Below are 21,942 nucleotides of genomic sequence, written 5' to 3'. Positions count from 1 at the left end.
TATATCTATATATCTATATATCTATATATCTATATATCTATATATACATATACACATACATACATACACACATTTACATATATATACCAGGGATGCACCGAATCCGGGATTCGGTCCAGGATTCGAGCTTTTTCAGCAGGATTCGACCGAATCCTTGTTGCCACCCAAACCAAATCCAAACCCTAATTTGCCTATGCAAATTAGGGCCGTGGAGGGAAATTGCGTGACTTTTTGTCACAAAACAAGGAAGTAAAAAATGTTTTATATGCAAATTAGGATTTGGTTCGGTATTTGGCCGAATCTTTTGCGAAGGATTCGAGGGTTTGGCCAAATCCAAAATAGTGGATTCAGTGCATCCCTAATTTACACATACATTTTATATTTGTGGTCCCACCAATTTATAATGCATTTCATTGGGTGCATTGCCCTGATTTTTAGTAGGGATGCACCAAATCCACTATTTGTGATTCTGCCGAATACCCGAATCCTTGGTGAAAGATTCGGCCGAATACCGAACCGAATGCTAATTTGCAAACGCAAATTAGGGTCAGGAAAGGAAAATGTGGGAAAAAATCTTCCTCTGTGACAAAAAGTCACTTGATTTCCCTACCCAACACTAATTTACATATGCAAATTAGGATTCGGATTCAGTTCGGCCAGGCACAAGTATTCGGCCGAATCCGAATCTTGCTGGAAAAGGCCGAATCCTGAACCGAATCCTGGATTCGGTGCATCCCTAATTTTTAGTAATGTTTTCCCGGATTTTACATCAAAATTTTGTCCTGATGTTCCCAAAAACAGTTTTTTCCTTAGATGAATGTTATTATTTGTGAAATAAAGAGATTAAATACTAAAATACTAATCAGTATATTTTGCCATGGTTCTGCCTGTAATTGGTCAATTGCAATGAGTCTGCCCCTTATACAGTCCTGCACCAATCACTTATTGCTTTAGTTTGTGTATGTGACTGACAGGGGGTCTTGCACATGCCCCCCACAGTGTTACATTAACCCTGCAATGTTTAACCCTTGTTATTAACACACTAAATATTGTATCTCAAAGTAAAACAGACTCCTGTGCTTATATCCTTTCAGTACTTGAAGAAAAAGTTACTTTAACACATTTCCCTGATTTTACATCTATATATATCTATATATATCTAAAAATTAGGCATGCACCGAATCCACTATTTTGGATTTGGCCGAACCCCCGAATCCTTCTCGAAAGATTCAGCCGAATACCGAACCAATCTGAATATGCAAATTAGGGGTGGGAAGGGGAAATTATTTTTTACTTCCTTGTTTTGTGACAAAAAGTCACAAAATTTCCCACCCCTAATTTGGATATGCAAATTAGGATTCGGTTCAGGCGAATCCGAATGCTGCTGAAAAAGGCCGAATCCCGAACCTATCCTGGATTCGGTGCATCCCTAATAAATATAGTGAATAAAGTAACCCTTACTGTAAAATATAAGGATATTATAAGTTATTAAGGAGTTCCATGACCATATAAAAGTACAAGGCTGTAGGCTGAGTGCTTTTATACAGGACATGGAACTCTAAGGTTACTTCTAATAGCCTCATATTTTCCCCAACAGGAGGTACTTTATTTATTATAATACACAAGTTTCAGTGAGTCATGTGACAAACATTACATCACTACTCACCATTTCTAACTGTTTATAAGGATATAATAATACAGGATATTCACGGCTGTTGTGTATTTATATATACTTTTACTCACCTATCAGTGTCTTCTATTTTCTGCATGTTGAACAGCAGAGAGGGGACAATTTTGTCCATGTGTTGAGGTTCCCATATAGTTGCACGCAGCTCGTCGTTCACAGTCTTACGAACGACACCTTGGATTCCCCGAATACCTGCAATCCTAATCCTACAATGGCATTGGAAAGACGTAAAATTTGTGTTAGAACAACACATTATACAAAATGCAAAGTCTACTTCTATTTCTGTAATTGAAGATTTCAATATAAAGAATTCACTTTATTTATATTACAAACAAGTATGAGCCACTATAATCCAAAACGGAGTGCTGTTCAGATTTATAGTACAGGTATGGGATCTGTTATCCGGAAACCCGTTATCCAGAAAGCTCCAAATTTCAGGATGGCCATCTCCCATTTTATCCAAATAATCCAAATGTTTAAAAATGATTTCCTTTTTCTCTGTAATAATAAAACAACAGAAGCTTGTACTTGATCCCAACTAAGATATAATTAATCCTTATTGGAAGTAAAACCAGCCTATCGGGTTTATTTCATGTATATATGATTTTCTAGTAAAAAATAACAGAAAGATCCGTTATTCGGAAAAGCATTCTCGATAACAGGTCAAATACCTGTATTAATCTTTTTGATTATAGCAAAGTTGCATAAAACACCACTTATACATATACAGGTATGGGACCCGTTATCCAGAATGCTCAGGACCTGAGATTTTCAGGATAATGGATCTTTATACCTTAATTCTACAAGAAAATCATATAAACATGAAATAAACCCAATAGGCTGGTTTTGCTTCCAATAAGGATTAATTACCGTATATACTCGAGTTTTTCAGCATCCAAAATGTGCTGAAAAAGTCTACCTCGGCTTATACTCGGGTCAGTGGGCAGTAGCCGAGATTGCAGTCACTTTTAATCATTCCTATACCAACAGTTTTGGGGAGAGACTGCAATATCCCACAATGCCCTCTGTTGGTTTTATGAAAGAATAACAGTGCGCCCTCTGTTGGCTATATCAAAGAATAACAGTGACTGCAATATCACACAGCGCTATCTGTTGGTTGTATCAAAGAATAACAGTGACTGCAATATCACACAGCGCCATCTGTTGGTTGTATCAAAGAATAACAGTGACTGCAATATCACACAGCGCCATCTGTTGGTTATACAAAAGATCAGTGATGGTTTTATGACACACAGCACTCTCTGCACAATTCTCTGTCACCATCAACTTTGCAAAGAAGTCCGGTCGATCACTGGGGGAGTCTCTTTGGCGGAAGGTGCGCTGCTGGGAGACAGGGCTGTAGTTGTGTCTAGGCTTATACTAGAGTCAATAAGTTTTCCCAGTTTTCGTAGGTAAAATTAGGTACCTCGGCTTATACTCGGATCGGCTTATACTCGAGTATATACGGTATATCTTAGTTGGGATCAAGTACAAGATACTGTTTTATTATTACACAGAAAAAGGAAATCATTTTTTTAAAAACTTTATTTGGGTAAAATGTAGTCAGAGATAGCCTTTCAGTAATTCAGAGCTTTCTGGATAACAGGTTTCCAGATAACGGATCCCATACCTGTAATAAGCTATAGCACCCAGGGCATCACTAAATCTTTATAAGCAGCCATAATTTTCTTGGTCTTTGCTCAGCTGATATTTTCTAGTTAAACGAGAATTCAACCCGTAATAAAATAAAATCCCTCCCCCCTACCCTGGGTAGACGCCCTCCCTCCTCTCTCCTCCCTCCTCCCCCCCAGCCTACCTTTCCCAACAGCAAATACACCCTAATTTTTTACTCACCCCTCCGTGCAGATTCTAGCCTTGGAGTTCACGGCAGCCTTCTTTCTTTCTTTGTTATTTTTCGGAAGTTTCAGCACATGCGCAGTTAGAGTAAATTTCTGGTCCCGAACCACTGCATGTGACGAAAGTCATGAAAATTTCCGAAAAATTTTCAGAAATTTTCCTGACTTTCGGCGGTCGCGCAGTTGTTAGGGACCGGAAATTTACTCCAACTGTCAATATATGAAGATTACCGGAGAAGAAGATGGCTGCCGTGAACTCCGAGGCCAGAATCTGCATGGAGGGGTGAGTAAAAAATTAGGGGCAATTGCCCGGGGGGCAGGTAGGCTGGGGGGGGGTGGAGGTTTTTTTTTTTTTATTACGGGTTGATTTCTCCTTTAACATCCTATGCCTAAATGTTCCAGTAGAAAGTGGATATACAGGAACAGTTACGCAAAGACAAAAAAGAAAGATATTCCCTATACACAAAAGCCTGGTCTTACTCTTTTCGGACTTCAGGATCATCATGACACGAATGACACATGGCGCTAAATCGGGAAACGAAGAAGTCGTATCGTCTGTGATAGGAAGGCGTGTCTTCTTCAATGTTGGCAAATTTGACAAACTGCAAAACAGGAAATTGTTGTTAGGATTTTATAATGGGATGAGTGAAAAAAAGTATATTTCTCACAATTTGTTCACAATAGTGATGTGCGGGTAGACAAACTGATGATCCTAGCGCTCTACCCGAACCAGCCCAATGGGTCTGCGTATATTTATATATATTTATATGCCCACACACAGTGCAGCACAGATAAGTCACGAGTGGGAAGGGCAGCAGGAAGGGCTCAGCCTGAACCCGTCTGTGGCTTCAATATTTTGTGTGAGTGGCGGTCTGAACCCTCCCGACCTACGGGTAAAACCAGAGGTCTCGTTTACAGTCTGTACAGAGAGATCCCATAAAACTATGGCAGCATAGGTATTCCCTGTACTAAGCACAATTCAGCAGGAACAGTCCCCTAAGTTTGCTCATAGTCTGTACAAAGAGATCCCATAAAACTATGGCAGCATAGGTATTCCCAGTACTAAGCACAATTCAGCAGGAACAGTCCCCTAAGTTTGCTCATAGTCTGTACAGAGAGATCCCATAAAACTATGGCAGCATAGGTATTCCCTGTACTAAGCACAATTCAGCAGGAACAGTCCCTAAATTTGCTCATAGTCTGTACAGAGAGATACCATAAAACTATGACAGCATAGGTATTCCATGTACTAAGCACAATTCAGCAGGAACAGTCCCTAAATTTGCTCATAGTCTGTACAGAGAGATACCATAAAACTATGACAGTATAGGTATTCCCCTGTACTAAGCACAATTCAGCAGGAACAGTCCCTAAATTTGCTCATAGTCTGTACAGAGAGATACCATAAAACTATGACAGCATAGGTATTCCATGTACTAAGCACAATTAAGCAGGGACAGCTGTACACAATAAGAATACACTCTAAAAATGCCAGCATTCCTCGTGACAAGCACAATTTTAAATGAAAAAATGTCACTTATGGGAAAAAAGGTCCCCCAAATTTGACTGGCACAGCGCAAAGGAGTCTTAGTTCACTATGTCACTTTTTGGATGACTTCTGACTGAAGGCGAATACTGACAGTGATGATGACCAAACAGGTTACACATTTACACCTTATTTTTTCTACACCAGACATTTCCAGGCAACAATGAATAATGCAGGCACATACTCCAGACAGAGTCAGGCAATGCAAACAACTTGCCAAATGAAAACGGCACCAGCAGCTTTACTAAAATTACATTCATTGGTTTCTCAGCTCCCATCTAAAGGCTCTAGACCCAGTATAAATGTCTCAATTCTGCTTATTAAGAGAGAAACGGGAGACTTAAAAATAGCACAGGGAGCGATTAAAGAGATAACATCAAATAACTGCAGTTGCCAAGAGGATAACATTCTTGACCTACTTTTGTGAGATTAGAATATCTCATGCGCTCACGCTGGGGGCACTGCACCGGAGAGAAATCCCATGCAGCCCTAGTAACTGTCAGTATGAGTGGGTCAGTTAACCCTTAATAACTACAGAAGGGTTACCATTTATAACCGATTCAGAAAAATTCTTATGATTTATGAATTAGACACGTGTATCATTAAAGGGGTGGTTCACCTTCAAGGAGAAGGAAAAGTTAAAACTAAGTAAGCTTTATCAGAAAGGTTTATATAAATATACCAGTAAACCCTCAAAGTAATGCTGCTCTGAGTCCTCTGTCAAAAGAAACACCACATTTCTTTCCTTCTATTGTGTACACATGGGCTTCTGTATCAGACTTCCTGTTTTCAGCTTAAACCTCCAGGGCTAGGGCTTGAGCATGCCCAGTTTGCTCCTCTCTCCCTCTACCCTCCCCTCCCTGCTGTAATCTGAGCCCAGAGCTACGAGTGAGCAGGGAGAGACTCAGGCAGGAAGTGATGTCACACCAAGCTAATATGGCAGCTGCTATCCTAAACAAACAGAGAGAACTTCCAGAGTTGTTTACTCAGGTAGGGTAAAACATTCTGCAGAATAAATATAGTGTTATAGCTTGCACTATTGTAGCTAATCTATTGGCAATAAACTGCTTGGGTAGCTTTCCTTCTCCTTTAAAGTTAACATTTAGTATGTTATAGAATGGCTAATCCAAAGCAACTTTTTAATTGGTCTTCATTATTATTATTTTTTTAGTTCTTTTAATTATTTGCCTTCTTCTGACTCCTGACTCCAGTTTTCAAGTGAAAATCTAAAAATCAAATGCTCTGTAAGGCTACACATTTGTTATTCAAATCAGTGCATGGTTGCTAGGGGAATTTGCACACTAGCAACCAGATTGCTTAAAATGCAAACTGAAGAGCTGCTAAATAAAAAGCTAAATAACAAAAAGCACAAATAATAAAAAATGAAAACCAATTGCAAATTGTCTCCGAATATCCCTCTCTACATCATAAGGTGAACAACCCCTTTATGGGTTACCTCCTGTAAGGAATGTACTGATCTTACAAGCCACAATTTGTGACCGCTTAATTGCACCAGTGCAGTTGCCCATAGCAACCAGACTATTTTAGCCAGTGGAGAAGCAGCCAATCCTCAACTGCCTCCCAAAGACTATGAAAAACAGCAGCACTGGCAGTTATCAGCCGAAAAAAAAATCCTTCAGTAGGCGTTTTCAGGCAGAGGACTGTCAGTACTCTTTCTTTCTCACTACAACTCCCAGCATCCTTCACTAGCTGCATTGGACTGGAAACACCTGTGTTACTTACAGAATTTGTTCCGTAGATCTGTAGTTTGGGCTCGCCAGATTCCAGCAGCTTTGCTACCATGTGGAGGAAGCTCTCGACAAAGGGCTTGATGCTCTGTGAATGGCACGCCATGAGGAGCTGGTCCAGCGCTTCCATCGCAATGAACACGTTCCTTTAAAGGACAAGCAAAGAGTCAATAAAAGATGCATTGCCCCACTGCTCATAGGAGAAGATCCCTACCCAAGGACCTTGCTTTGAGAAGAACAAGGATCTTAATTATAGACAACAGAGGAAGTGTTTCCACATGAAAGGGTCAACATTAGACTTAATTGGGCCCAGGATTTCCCTCAATTAGACAAGGAAACCTGGACTGAGATACAAATACCTGAAGCTTAGAGATCTACAAGAGATCAGTACATACATGTTAAAGGAGAAGTAAACCCCCCGTTAAGAAAAACCCTTCTACTACTATATATAGTGCATTATTCCAGAAAGAATACCTAAGATCCGGAAGATGGAGGGTAGGAAGCAGGGAGGAGGGGGGGGGACTATCTAGGGTAGGAGGGGGGGCTTTTATTATTGGGAGGGGGGCTTTAGTGCTCCTTTAAATTTCTAAACAGAGTCTATCTGACCCCTCACAGGCTGGTACAAATAAATACCTCCCAATCTTTTTAACAATAGAAAGAGGGACAAAAAGTCAATATTTTTGACCACGCCCATTTTATGGCCACTCCCCTAATTACCATGTCCATTTTACAAAATTTGACAGGTTAAGGAAAGTCTAAACACATTTCTGGGGGTTTAAGGGTCTGGATTTATGTTATAACAGTTATATAATGAAAGATAATTGCTCTTTAAAGGATGAATAAACCTTTAAAATAAGTGAATGTAAAATTGATGAGGGGGCTAGTCTAAGTATTTTTGTCATTTACATTCATTATATATTTTGTTTTGATCCCAAGATATTAAGGGATACATGTACTATTAATATGAATGCATTTTGTTACACCAGCGCCACCTGTTGGTCATTTTCTGACCAGTCTGACCACCAAGTAGTCAAGGAAGTTGTCAGGAGAAAGAAAGAGGCTGCTCTGATGTTCTTCTGCTTAGGAAAACAATTAGAAACTTTTCTCAAATCTTTCCTAAATATTACATCAGAGAAGCCTCTTTCTTTCTCCTGACAACTTCCTTGACTACTTAGAGGTCAGACTGGTCAGAAAATGACCAACAGGTGGTGCTGCTGTAACAAAATGCATTCATGTTAACAGGACATGTATCCCTTAATATCTTCAATAAATAATGAATTTAAATGACAAAAGTACTTAGAATAGCACCTTCATCAATTTTAAATTCACTTATTTTAAAGGTTTACTTATTCATTACACTGCAAATCACAGTTTCCCAGAGACCTGCTTATCTTAAATAGTTACAACGATTTATTTGCTTATCTTAAATTGTAACAAACGTAAGTGCACCTGCCACGTATTCTGAGCTCTCTGCCAAAAGCCAATTACATTTTTTTTTTTTTGGTATCTTTTTCTGCCTGTGCAGGAGATCAAAGAGAAAGTCGGGACATTTCAGTAACAATCCAGGACGGGTGGTTGAACTGTCAAAATCGTGACTGTCCTGCGAAAAACGGGACAGTTGGGAGGTATGCAAATATACCAAGGTTATCCTGATGTATGTGTTAAATGTAATCTAGATCAGGGCAATTATTTTCATGAGTTTTGGTACCGTCCTTAAATTCGCCAGTTTTGGGCTGTAGTATTGGAATACATAGACACTTCTTTGGGACTGCCAAATATTTTCGGACGCCAGAATTTTGCCTCTTGGAGCACTTTGGAGACCTCACTCTACCCTCTGGGAATAGACTATGTTTGTAACCAGTCTTGCATTAAGCTAAAAAAGCAATTCTGCTGACCTGGAAATTCATCAAGGCCCCTACTCTGTGCTTTCGGCTTAAACTGATTAATGATATACTCCCAAGGCTGAAACTAACCTACAGTATTAGGCACAGAGATGCCCTGTCAAGTTCGGAAAAATATGGGACTGTTGCTTAATTGACCCGCAGACAGGCAGCACAGCACTTTATCTTAGCCTGAATACTTGAAATAACTGATGCGGTTACCGTAAAGGAGAACTAAAGATGTAGCTAGAAATGTTGTACATGATGTTTTGTGCTTCTGTACCAGCCCAAGGCAACCACAGCCCTTTAGCAGTAAAGATCTGTGTCTCCAAAGATGCCCCAGTAGCTCCCCATCTTCTTTTCTGCTGATTCACTGCACATGCTCTGTGCTGCTGTCACTTACTGAGCTTAGGGACCCACTCACAATATACAGTACACATAGAATAGAAATGTCACAATATAAGGCTGATTAGTAATTAATACAGATAATTACTACATGGCAACACAGAAACCAGTGCAATTAGCATCAGAATTTAATAATCAGCAAACCTGTAGCATCAGCTTATATTACAGGGGAAGCTCATTTTCTGCTGGATAATTAGTGACGAGCCCTAAGCTTAGCTTCTCAACAGCCAATCAGAGCCCACTGAGCATGTGAGTGTCACAGACACTTTCCAAGATGGTGACCCCCTGTGACAAGTTTGAAGTCCTGGATCATTGCTGCTATTGACAAGCTAAAACTTTAGCCTCGTGCAATAAGTTCACTATATAAAATGTGGCATTTTTAGCCATATTCATTTTTAGGATTTAGTTCTCCTTTAAGTGGCTTATCGTGGCCACACATATGATACAGGATAAACCATCAAAACTCTCTCGCTTTCAATATATACTCCCCCTTAATCTTTCACTTTTCTTCTCTTTCCTTTAAAGGAACAGTAACAGCAAAAAAATTTTTAAAAAAAATGTTCGTATGCTACGAAAAAAGAGACACCAACACATTTTAACTTTAAAGTCTCTAAGTCTTTATTAAGAAATAACTTACCGAAACTCCGCTTGTGCTCCTCTTCAGAAAAGGCGATTGGTGATCCATCGTGCGGCGCTCGATTTCTCCTCCCTGCCTTCCTTATAGGAGATAGCCAGGGAGGAGAAATGGAGCGCTGCACAATGGATTGACCCCCGGTCGCCGTTTCTGAAGAGGAGCGCAAGTGGATTTTTTTTTTTTAAATTTTTGCTCTGTTACTGGTCCTTTAAAGTTAAAAAGATTCAATAAAGCAAATCTTTCAAAAAAGAAAGGGTTAACAGAAGTAAAACGTGTCACCATTTTCCACTAACCCATAGCGGTGTCTCATAACATCCCTGCTCAACCTTTCTGCAAGATAGGCGCCAATGCGATCCAGTTTCTCCGGGGCAGAGACTGCATAGAAGGTGAGCTTCTCCATATCAGCTTTGACAAGTCCATCCTGTAACAACAATATGAAAAAAAAAAACAATTTAATTATGTCACTGCAGTCAATATATAATATAGAAAGAATTTGAGTTGTTAATAAAATGCTAAATCTGGGCTGCAATAAAAGTTTGGCTATAACGAACATTAAAGAACCGAAGCTAAAAAAAAAAAAATCTCTAGAAATACTGTATTTTATACAGGTACAGGATCCATTATCTGGAAACCCATTATCCTCAAAGCTCTGAACTACGAAAGGTCGTCTCCCATAGACTCCATTTTAATCAAATAATCCAAAGTGTTAAAATGATTTAAAAAAACATTTGATTGGTCCCCTTGATTTACAGGTATGGAATCCATTATCCGGAAGCCCATGACTAAGCACCCTGAAGGGTGTGAAACGCGTAGGGTGGATGGAGATGAAGCTTTATTTTTAATTTTTCTACCAATAAATTTATCTTTTAACTGAGCATCTTTGGTCTTGTGGATCAGTTTGAGTGCCGGTCAGCCCTGCTTCTTTATCTTCATCCATTATCCGGAAACCAGTTATCCAGAAAGCTCTGAATTACGGAATGCCTTCCATTTTATCCAAATAATCCACATTTCTAAAAACGATTTCCTTTTTTTGTGTAATAATAAAACAGTAGCTTATACTTGATCCCAACTAAGATATAATTAATCCTTATTGGAGGCAAAACCAGCCTATTGGGTTTATTTAATGTTTACATTATTTTCTAGTAGACTTAAGGTATGAATATCCAAATTACATAAAGATCCCTTATCCAGAAAACGAAGATATACCTCATCTTTATTGGAGGCAAAACCAGCCTATTGGTTAATTTAATGTTCATATGATTTTATAGTAGACTATAGTAGACTAAAGGAATGAAGATCCAAATTATGGAAAGATTCATTATCTGGAAAACCCTAGGTCCCGAGAATTCTGGATAACAGGTCCCATACCTGTATACTACTTACTGTACCAGTGCAGAGATTAAGCAGCCCTGTAACAGTCATGATCCAGGTTATGACAACCATCTTGGATTATGTTAGGCCATCTGTGTCAGTGGCACTGCACATGCTCAGTAAGCTTTTTAAAAGCTAAGCTTATGGGTGTCCAAAATGATCAGAAGGTCTTAGGAGCTAATGCCACGTTATCATTAATACATTTTGATGGTTACATAGTTACATAGTTACATAGTTACATAGTTACATAGTTAAATTGGGTTGAAAAAAGACAAAGTCCATCAAGTTCAACCCCTCCAAATGAAAACCCAGCATCCATACACACACCCCTCCCTACTTTTAATTAAATTCTATATACCCATATCTATACTAACTATAGAGTTTAGTATCACAATAGCCTTTGATATTATGTCTGTCCAAAAAATCATCCATGGTGAATGCATTGATTTCTATGCTGCCAACTTAAAGGGGTGGTTCATCTTTAAGTTAACTTTTAGTATGTTATAGAATGGCTACTTCTAAGCAACTTTTTAATTGGTCTTGATTATTGTTTTTTTAAAGTTTTTCAATTATTTGCCTTTTTCATCTGACTCTATCCAGCTTTCAAATGGGGGTCACTGACTCCCTTGTAAAAAAACAAATGCTCTGTAAGGCTACACATGTATAGTTATTGCTACTTTTTATTACTCATCTTTCTATTCAGGTCTCTCCCATTCATATTCCAGTTTCTTATACAGACACTAGAATATGTGCATGGTTGCTAGGGTAAATCAGGCCCTTGCAACCAGTTTGCTAAAATGTCAAACTGGAGAGCTGCTGAATAAAAAGCTAAACAACTCAAAAACCACAAATAATAAAAAATGAAAACCAATTGCAATTGGTCTCAGAATATCCCTCTCTACATAATAGTGACATTTTTAACACAAAGATGAAAAACCCCTTTAATGCGAATCCTAATTCCTTTTAAAATCAGGTAAATGACACCAGCACAGAGCATGTGCAGTGAATCAGCAGAAAAGAAGAAGATGAGCTACTGGGGCATCTTTGGAGACACAGATCTTTACTGCTAAAGGGCTGTGGTTGCCTTGGGATACTAGAAAATAAGGTGGGGCATTTCTAACTGCTAGAAAATCATATAAACATTAAATAAACCCAATAGGCTGATTTTGCCTCCAATAAGGATTAATTATATCTTAGTTGGGATCAAGTACAAGTTACTGTTTTATTATTACAGAGAAAAAGGATATCATTTTTTAAAAATTGGGGATTATTTGGATGAAATGGAGGGCTTTCTGTAATTTCAGTAATCTGGAGCTTTCTGGATAACAGTTCCGATAATGGATCCCATACCGGTACAGTTATCCAGAATGCTTGTGGCCTGGAGTTTTCCGGATAACGGATCTTTACTTAATTTGGATCTTAATACCTTAAGTCTACTATAAAATCATATAAACATTAAATAAACCCAACAGGCTGATTTTACTTCCAATAAGGATTAATTATATCTTAGTTGGGATCAAGTACAAGCAACTGTTTTATTATTACACAGAAAAAGGAAATCATTTAAAAAAAATTCGGGATTATTTGGATAAAATTGAGTCTATGGAAGACGGTCTTTCTGTAATTCGGAGCGTTCTGGATAACGGACTCCATACCTCTATAACAAAGGGACCAACCAAATATTTTCTGAATCATTTCAAAATCACATTTCTTTCTGCTTCAAGACAGAGTATCATATCTTTCACAAGATCTTTAACAAGATATATTAAGACAAGAATTGCAATTACCGTATATACTCGTGTATAAGCCGAGTTTTTCAGCACCGAAAATGTGCTGAAAAAATTGACCTCGGCTTATACGCGGGTAACCTCTTTTAGATGAAATACGGTAGAAGGCAGAAGACTTCGCATCGCATTGAAAAGAACAATGGCGGAAGCCCACCGTGAAGAGCTACACGCAGCGCACCGAGGGGGAATTCAAAAAAGACGCGCTATCCTCCTACCCTAGCTGAAGCCGGGCGGCCGGCACAGGATGGAGAGTAACATCACCGGCCCCCAGCATCTCCCGCGTTCTGGGCCCCTGCACACTTCGGAGGTAAAGTGAAGTGGCCTGCCGTACCTTCCGGGTTCATGCGCATTTTGAGGTAAAGTCAAGTGGCCTGCCGCGCACGCTCTCTCTCTCTCTCTTTCACTAAAACTTGTTATTGAATATTTGTTTGCTGCAAAAATGAATGTTTACCGTACTTTGGCCAATGTTTACCGTATGTCTGCTGTGGTGCAAAGATGCATTGTGCCTGGCTACCCACCCATCCACTCATGTTACCCACCCATCCACTCATGCTACCCACCCATTCTCTCATGCCACCCACCCACCCACATACCTATTCACTCGTGCCACCCATTCACTTATTGTGTGGGGAGTGTGTGTATATAGTGTATGATGGTGTGGGTAGAGAGTTTGTGTGTGTATATAGTATATGTGTGGGGAGTTTGTGTGTATAGTATGTGTGTGTGATTATTTTGTGGGAAGAGTGTGTGTGTAAAGTATATGTGTGTCTATGTGTGTATAATTGCTAATGGAAAGTATATTTTGTCTCAGCTGAAAAATATCTGTAATATAAATCCACTGGGGGGGACCAAATTTTCAGTGATTTAGTTTGCGCTGTAGTGATTGTAGCATAAAGGGTCTTAGTTGTGTCTAGGCTTATACGCGAGTCAATAAGTTTTCCCAGTTTTTGTAGGTAAAATTAGGTACCTCGGCTTATACACGGGTCGGCTTATACACGAGTATATACGGTAGCAAAAATGCTCATTTAAAAGCAAGCTCTGTTAACAAATCCAGGGCAATGCGTGTGTCACACTTGGATATATATATATATATATATATATTAATATATATATATATATATATATATATATATATATATATATATATATATATATATATATATATATATATATATATATATATATATATATGATATAATTCTGGTACTTGGCTATAAAAGAGAGATAAGTCGGGGTCTTGGCTATAATAAGTTTGGCTGCACTGAGGATTGATGAGAATCATTTTCTGTTTGCCTTGGGGAGCTCAGGGATTTTTTTCCAATTTAATGGTTTTTATAGGACAAGGCAGGAATAGAGTGTTTCACCTCAAACCTATTCAAGAGCAGAAGGGAAATTACATCTATTTGTGGATTAATAAGACACATGCCAAGCATTCCTTATAGCAACAGGGGGCTATAGCTGGGTAATCTTACCACTACTATACACAATGCATTTATACGAGGCTCACACAACTACTGTGTTGTCTGAATGCCACACTTCAGTTTAATTGCTTAAATGGGATACAATCCTTCCTAAAGTTTTCTTTTAGTCAAACTAAGAATGGGGGCTGCTGCAGCACAACTATCAAAAGTCACTGAGGGGTTATGCATTATACAGGGAACTCGGAGTATCACTCATATTATAAGGGATAATGTACCCCCTACTGTAAATGATAAGGATATTAGAAGTCACTGAGGGGCTGTTCTGTGACCATATAAAGGCACAGGGCTGCAGGCTGAGTTATACAGGGAACTCTGAGTATCACTCATGTATTATAAGGGATAATGTACCCCCTACTGTAAATGATAAGGATATCAGAAGTCACTGAGGGGTTCTGTGACCATATAAAGGCACAAGGCTGCAGGCTGAGTTATACAGGGAACTCTGAGTATCACTCATGTATTATAAGGGATAATGTACCCCCTACTGTAAATGATAAGGATATTAGAAGTCACTGAGGGGTTGTTCTGTGACCATATAAAGGCACAAGGCTGCAGGCTGAGTTATACAGGGAACTCTGAGTATCACTCATGTATTATAAGGGATAATGTACCCCCTACTGTAAATGATAAGGATATTAGAAGTCACTGAGGGGTTCTGTGACCATATAAAGGCACAAGGCTGCAGGCAGAACAATACACGAAACTCTGAGTTCTGCCTTGGTTATGTTTTTGGTAAGAGTGAAATCCCAGAGTATGTCTCACATGCTGCACATTAGCTGACCTGTCCATGCATCACAAACTAAAGTTGAGTATCAGAAGATCACAATAAAATAATATATATGCACGTGTATTTTGAACAAGGGCCTAGTAAAATATTGACAGACAAATTCAGCTTGTTGTTTCCAAGAGTTAATATTCTTTGTCCTTTCTGTATGTGAAACTGGCAGCAGTAAAGGTGACATTCAGATCACTAAACTTCCCCCTCTCACACCTTATGGCACATTATTTGCCGCCTGGGAGGAGGAGGAGGAGGAGGAGGGTATAACAATGTAGCGAGTGCCAGCGTGTGACATACAGTGACAAGGAGTCTTTGCTAAGGATTCCGTGGGGGCCCAGAGCAATGCTGTGACCATACACCTGCACCAAGGAAAAGGTCATGAACAGCAAAGGATGTTTTTATTGCTCCCAACGTTTCCCACACGGAATAAAAGCAAGAAAAAGATGTTATATTTGCCTCAGTTCCACCACAGCAAAAAGTTATTTGTTTTAATATCACCTCTGTTCTGCTGCTATTCTGGGTGTGAGATCAAGTGAGAATGGGAAGAAGTAGACTTGTTATGTTATATAATCAATCTATATAATATATATTAATTTATCTATATATATATATATATATATATATATATATATATATATATATATATATATATATATATATATATATATATATATATATATATATATATATATATATATACCTCCAAACTGTCCCGTTTTTAGAGGGACAATCCCTCTTTTGACAGCTCAACCCGCAGTCCCTCATTTGTACCGGAAAGTCCCGATTTTCTCTGCACTGAACAGCCAGAAAAAGAAACAAAGTTTTTAACTTAATTGGCTATTGGCAGAAAGAACAGCCACAGCTGCATAGAAGATACTTTTGTAACAATTTTGAGATAAGCAAATAAGTAATTGTAACAATATAAGATAACAGGTCCCTTGGGAGAAGTTACACTCGCAGCTTAAAGGGCAATTCACCTTCATTAGCAAAACTGTAATAACAAATAAAACACAGAAATATGTTCAAACTTTTATAACTTTTGTAAAATGAACATGGTAATTAGGGGGTGTGGCCACAAAAAATGGGTGTGGTCAAAAATGTCACAACGCTACACACGACAACTTTTTTGTCCCTCTTTTTATTTCCAAAATGTTGGGAGGTATGAGATTTTATATATATATATATATATATATATATATATATATATATATATATATATATATATATATATATATATATATATATATATATATATATATATATATATATACACACACATATATATATATATATATATATATATACACATACACTAGGGATGCACCAAATCCACTATACCGAACCATATGCAAATTAGGGCTGGGAAACTTCCTTGTTTTGTGACAAAAAGTCACAAGATTTCTTCGCTGTCCCTAATTTGCAAATTAGGATTCGGTTTGGCTGGGCAGAAGGATTCGGCCGAATCCTGGCCGAATCCCGAACCCTGGATCCGATGCAACCCTAATATACACACACGCAAACAAAGACGATCAAAAGACCCTTTATGAGCAGGTGGAATAGCACACCTCCCAACATTCTGGCAACGGAAAGAGGGACAAAAATTTGCTGTGCAGATAGAGGGTAAATTTTTGACCACGCCCCTTGTTGCGACCACAACCCAATTACCATGCCCATTTTACAAAATTTGCCAGGTTATGAAAGTTTGAACACATTTACTGTAGTTTTTATATTTTATTACAGTTATGATAATGAAGGTGAATCGCCCTTTAAGCTGTGAGTAACTTCTCCCAAGGGACAAGATTGTTAGATGTATCTTAAGTATCTAATCTGGGCCCTCTGCCAAGAGCCAATTAAGTTAGAAACATTGTATTGTTTTTGGCTGTTCAGTTAAGAGAAATCAGGACTTTCCAATACAAACGCAGGACTGCAGGTTGAGCTGTCAAAAGAGGGACTGTCCCGCTCAAAACGGGACAGTTGGGACGTATGGAATAGGCATCGGCCAATAAGGAAGTAAAAGGTACCAATGTTCCTTTTCGTTTCTTGTAAAATCCACTTGCACCCCTGAAGAAGGAACCGAAACATGTAGTGCTTCTATAAATCAACACTAATTTTCAGTGAAAGTTTGTCCAGTTTGTCCTTTCTACATGTTACAGATGTGGTGGCGACTATTCTATTAAAGGGGTGGTTCACCTTTAAGTTAACTTTTAGGATGTTTTTTCAATTGCCCTTCATTTTTCCTTTTTAATAGATTTTGAATTATTTGCTTTCTTCTTCTGACTCTTTTCACCTTTCAAATGGAGGTTACTAACCCCATCTAAAAAGAAATGCTCGGTAAGGCTGCATATGTATTGTTATTGGTATTTTTTATTAATATCCTTGTATTCAGGCCTCTCCTATTCATATTCCAGTCTCTAATTCATAGCAGTGCATGGTTGCTAGGGGAATTTGGACCCTAGCATCCAGACTGTTAAAATTGCAAATTGCAAATTGTCTCAGAATATCACTCTCTACATCATACTAAACATTCATTTAAAGGTGAACAACCCCTTTGTCTGTGGAAAAGCCAAGTTTGGTTAATTCATCATTTGAATTTGAGAGTTTTGACCCAAAAAAAAATTCAACCCTTAAAGGAGAAGGAAAGGCTAAAATTAAGTAAGCTTTATCAGAAAGGTCTATATAAATACACCAGTAATCCCTCAAAGTAATGCTGCTCTGAGTCCTCTGTCAAAAGAAACAGCACATTTCTTTCCTTCTATTGTGTACTCATGGGCTTCTGTATCAGACTTCCTGTTTTCAGCTTAAACCTCCAGGGCTAGGGCTTGAGCATGCTCAGTTTGCTCCTCCCCTCCCTGCTGTAATCTAAGCCCAGAGCTATGAGTGAGCAGGGTGAGACCCAGGCAGGAAGTGATGTCACACCAAGCTAATACTGCAGCTGCTATCCTAAAAAAAAGCAGCTTCTAGAGTTGTTTACTCAGGTATGGTAAAGCATTCTGCAGAATAAATATAGCGTTCTAGCTTGCACTGTTATGGCTAATCTATTGGCAATAAACTGCTCGGTAGCTTTCCTTCTCCTTTAATAAATCTGCCCCTCCGTGTTTCAATTTATTTATTACAATACATTTTACATTGTATATTTATGTGCTGGTTTATATCAAATCACCCATCTTTAATCCCACATCTAAAGCAGCCTATCACGTCCATTGTTACATCATTTTAATACACGTTATTTCCCTGCACAAAAACACACAAAACACATAAAATTCATATTTCATAAATTGAGAAAAAAAAAAACATTATTATACATTCCGGTTCCTTTAAGCTGCTTATATTTTTATCCTGCGAGCTCATTTACCCATTTGAGTTTAGCAATCTGTTCTGCAGATATAAAAAAAAAAAGAATCATCCAAATGAGGCTGGAGCTGATAATTTAGATGCATAATGTGGAGGAGGATGTTACCTTCTGTTATTGCTTAAAGCAAAATGCCTCTGGGGAAATTAGCTACACCAACCAATTCAGAATTAATTTGATCTGCTGATCAATGCACACTGTGATAGCAGCACCGTACTGGTGTCAAATCCAAGTTTTATTGTGCAGATGATGATGATGATGATGGTATTTTACTTCCTTTATAAAACTGCTGCAAGGTCATTTCACTCTTGTGGATTTGGGGGTCTCTAACACCTACATATATGTAGCACACGTTAATGTAGCGTTGTACAATTACCACTAGCAGGAGTTGAAGGTTGGGGTTAAGGATCAGCTCGATGCCGACTGAGCTAATTAGTTTAGAAGAGATAATGATTTTTAGCTGCCGCAACCTTTCTCAGCTTAAACGTGCTCTTCTACAGCATTGTCAGAGATGTCTTAAAGGATAAGTAAACCTATAAAACAAGTGAATGTAAAATTGATGAGGGTGCTATTCTAAGCACTTTTGCAATGTACATTCATTATTTTTTTTTTTTTAATTCCAAGATATTAAGGAGAATGTGACTTGTGCGTTTATAAACTTCAGTTGCTCTGTACTGCTGTACTGCAAGTTGGAGTGATATCACCCCCTCTCTTTCCCCCCAGCAGCCAAACAAAAGAACAATGGGAAGGTAACCAGATAGCAGCTCCCTAACACAAGATAACAGCTGCCTGGTAAATCTAAGAACTAGGGATGCACCGAATCCAGGATTCGGTTCGGGGTTCGGCCAGGATTCGGCCTTTTTCAGCAGGATTCGGCCGAATCCTTCTGCCCAGCTGAACGGAATCCTAATTTGCATATGCAAATTAAGGGCTGGGAGGGAAATCGCAGGACTTTTTGTCAAAAAACAAGGAAGTAAAAAATGTTTTCCCCCTTCCCACCCCTAATTTGCATATGCCAAGTCCCACTGAGACTGATTCAGTTACATTAAAGGGATCCCGTCATCGGAAAACATGTTTTTTTCAAAACACATCAGTTAATAATGCTACTCCAGCAGAATTCTGCACTGGAATCCATTTCTCAAAAGAGCAAACAGATTTTTTTATATTCAATTTTGAAATCTGACATGGGGCTAGACATATTGTCAATTTTCCAGCTGCCCCTGGTCATGTGACTTGTGCCTGCACTTTAGGAGAGAAATGCTTTCTGGCAGGCTGCTGTTTTTCCTTCTCAATGTAACTGAATGTGTCTCAGTGGGACATGGGTTTTTACTATTGAGTGTTGTTCTTAGATCTACCAGGCAGCTGTTATCTTGTGTTAGGGAGCTGTTATCTGGTTAACTTCTCATTGTTCTTTTGTTTGGCTGCTGGGGGGGAAAAGGGAGGGGGGTGATATCACTCCAACTTGCAGTACAGCAGTAAAGAGTGATTGAAGTTTATCAGAGCACAAGTCACATGACTTGGGGCAGCTGGGAAATTGACAATATGTCTAGCCCCATGTCAGATTTCAAAATTGAATATAAAAAAAACCCGTTTGATCTTTTGAGAAATGGATTTCAGTGCAGAATTCTGCTGGAGCAGCACTATTAACTGATGCGTTTTGAAAAAAAACATATTTTCCCGTGATAGTATCCCTTTAATGTAAACCATACATGTAACCTTTAATATCTTGGAATTTACAAAAAATAAATAATGGAGGCAATGTATCTTAGAATCAAAATAATATAAATAATGAATGTAAATGACAAAAGTGCTTAGAATAACCCTCTCATCAATTTTACATTCACTTATTTTAAAGTTTTACTTATCCTTTAACATGCGCAGTGTTCCACTTGGATGGCTTGTGCATACTTATATCGTTCTGGCCAGGTTCAGCAATCACGCACGTGTTCTTCGGATTACTTAAGTGCCTCGAGTCTGACGCTCGACATATTTTCGGCAGAATGAACAATAAGAAAAGTGCCAGGCTTTTATCCACTCTGCAGCTTTTTCCTCTCCTAGAATTGCAGCATAATTGCAGGTGCGCATTACATGGTGTCCACCGCAACTTGCATGTGATGCACCAATAGAGATGCAAATTAGAATGATGTTGATAAGACACCTGACCTGTCACTAAACAGGTTTTACCAGTTTCCCAGCACCAGGCGGGCGATGTTATATAAAGTTAGCTTTGCTGCCTGAATAGGAATACACAGTTCTAGGGGGGAAGAGGGTAAACCGTGAAACTCACCCTGGGGTCTTCAGGAAAGATGTTATCCACCAAGCGTTTGTATCGTGGGCGTAATGCCCCACAGCAACCACATATACCTGAAAAATATAAGTCATAGAAGAATGTTAAAGGGATTCTGTCATGATTTTTATGATGTCATTTTATTTCTAAATGACACTGTTTACACTGCAAATAATTCACTCTACAATATAAAATTTCATTCCTGAACCAGCAAGTGTATTTAGTTGTAATATTGGTGTGTAGGTGCATCTCAGGTCATTTTGCCTGGTCATGTGATTTCAGAAAGAGCCAGCACTTTAGGATGGAACTGCTTTCTGGCAGGTTGTTGTTTCTCCTACTCAATGTAACTGAATGTGTCTCAGTGGGACCTGGATTTTACTATTGAGTGCTGTTCTTAGATCTACCAGGCAGCGATTATCTTCTGTTAGGGAGCTGCTATCTGGTTACCTTCCCGTTGTTCTGTTGTTAGGCAGCTGGGGGAAAGGGAGGGGGTGATATCACTCCAACTTACAGTACAGCAGTAAAGAGTGACTGAAGTTTATCAGAGCACAAGTCACATGACTGGGGGCAACTGGGAAACTGACAATATGTCTAGCACGTCAGATTTTAAAATTAATTTTGAAAAACTGATTTCAGTAAAGCATTCTGCTGAAGCAGCACTATTATTAACTGATGTGGTTTAAAAAAAAAACAACATGTTTTCACATGACAGTATGTCAGCAAGTCACTGATTGGTTACTGCCTGGTAACCAATCAGTGGAAAGCAAGAGAGCTGAAAAGCAGGAATTAGTGTTCTGGCTATTATGTTACACATCCAGTCACTCCAGGCCTTTATACATTACATTTTTGCCTAACTATATTGAAAACATTTATTATTTTGCACAGCATTTTAGTGATGTGCGGGTCCGAATTTCCCCCGACCCGCACCCCACCTTAACAGCCCTCCCTTGGCCTGTGCCCGCCCAAATCTGACTACCGCATTGCTTTGATAGACCGAGCCTACCAGCCCCACTGATAATGCAACAAAAGGAGTGGGACAAGTAGACGCATCGTCTATAAAAGACGAACCCAGAAGTCGGCATTTGACAATGGCGCGCAGGGAGAGCAGGAGAAGAGCTCAACCCGCACCCGCC

The 21,942-nt window shown here is 38.9% G+C and overlaps 1 protein-coding gene across 1 annotated transcript in view; it reads right to left on the bottom strand.

Moving 5' to 3' along the window:
• The window catches only part of efr3a.L (EFR3 homolog A L homeolog), a 120,938-nt gene that overhangs the window by 66,672 nt on the left and 32,324 nt on the right, over positions 1–21,942 (bottom strand). Inside the window, 5 exon segments of the mRNA NM_001094422.1 lie at positions 1,744–1,893; positions 4,024–4,145; positions 6,833–6,983; positions 10,050–10,177; positions 20,810–20,886. Of these exon segments, the coding sequence (NP_001087891.1) occupies positions 1,744–1,893; positions 4,024–4,145; positions 6,833–6,983; positions 10,050–10,177; positions 20,810–20,886 (628 nt within the window).

This window comes from Xenopus laevis, chromosome 6L (assembly GCF_017654675.1).
Source record: "Xenopus laevis strain J_2021 chromosome 6L, Xenopus_laevis_v10.1, whole genome shotgun sequence".
Taxonomy (NCBI): domain Eukaryota; kingdom Metazoa; phylum Chordata; class Amphibia; order Anura; family Pipidae; genus Xenopus; species Xenopus laevis.
Note: the sequence above shows the minus strand (reverse complement) of the source record. Positions and strands in the feature narration are given on the sequence as shown.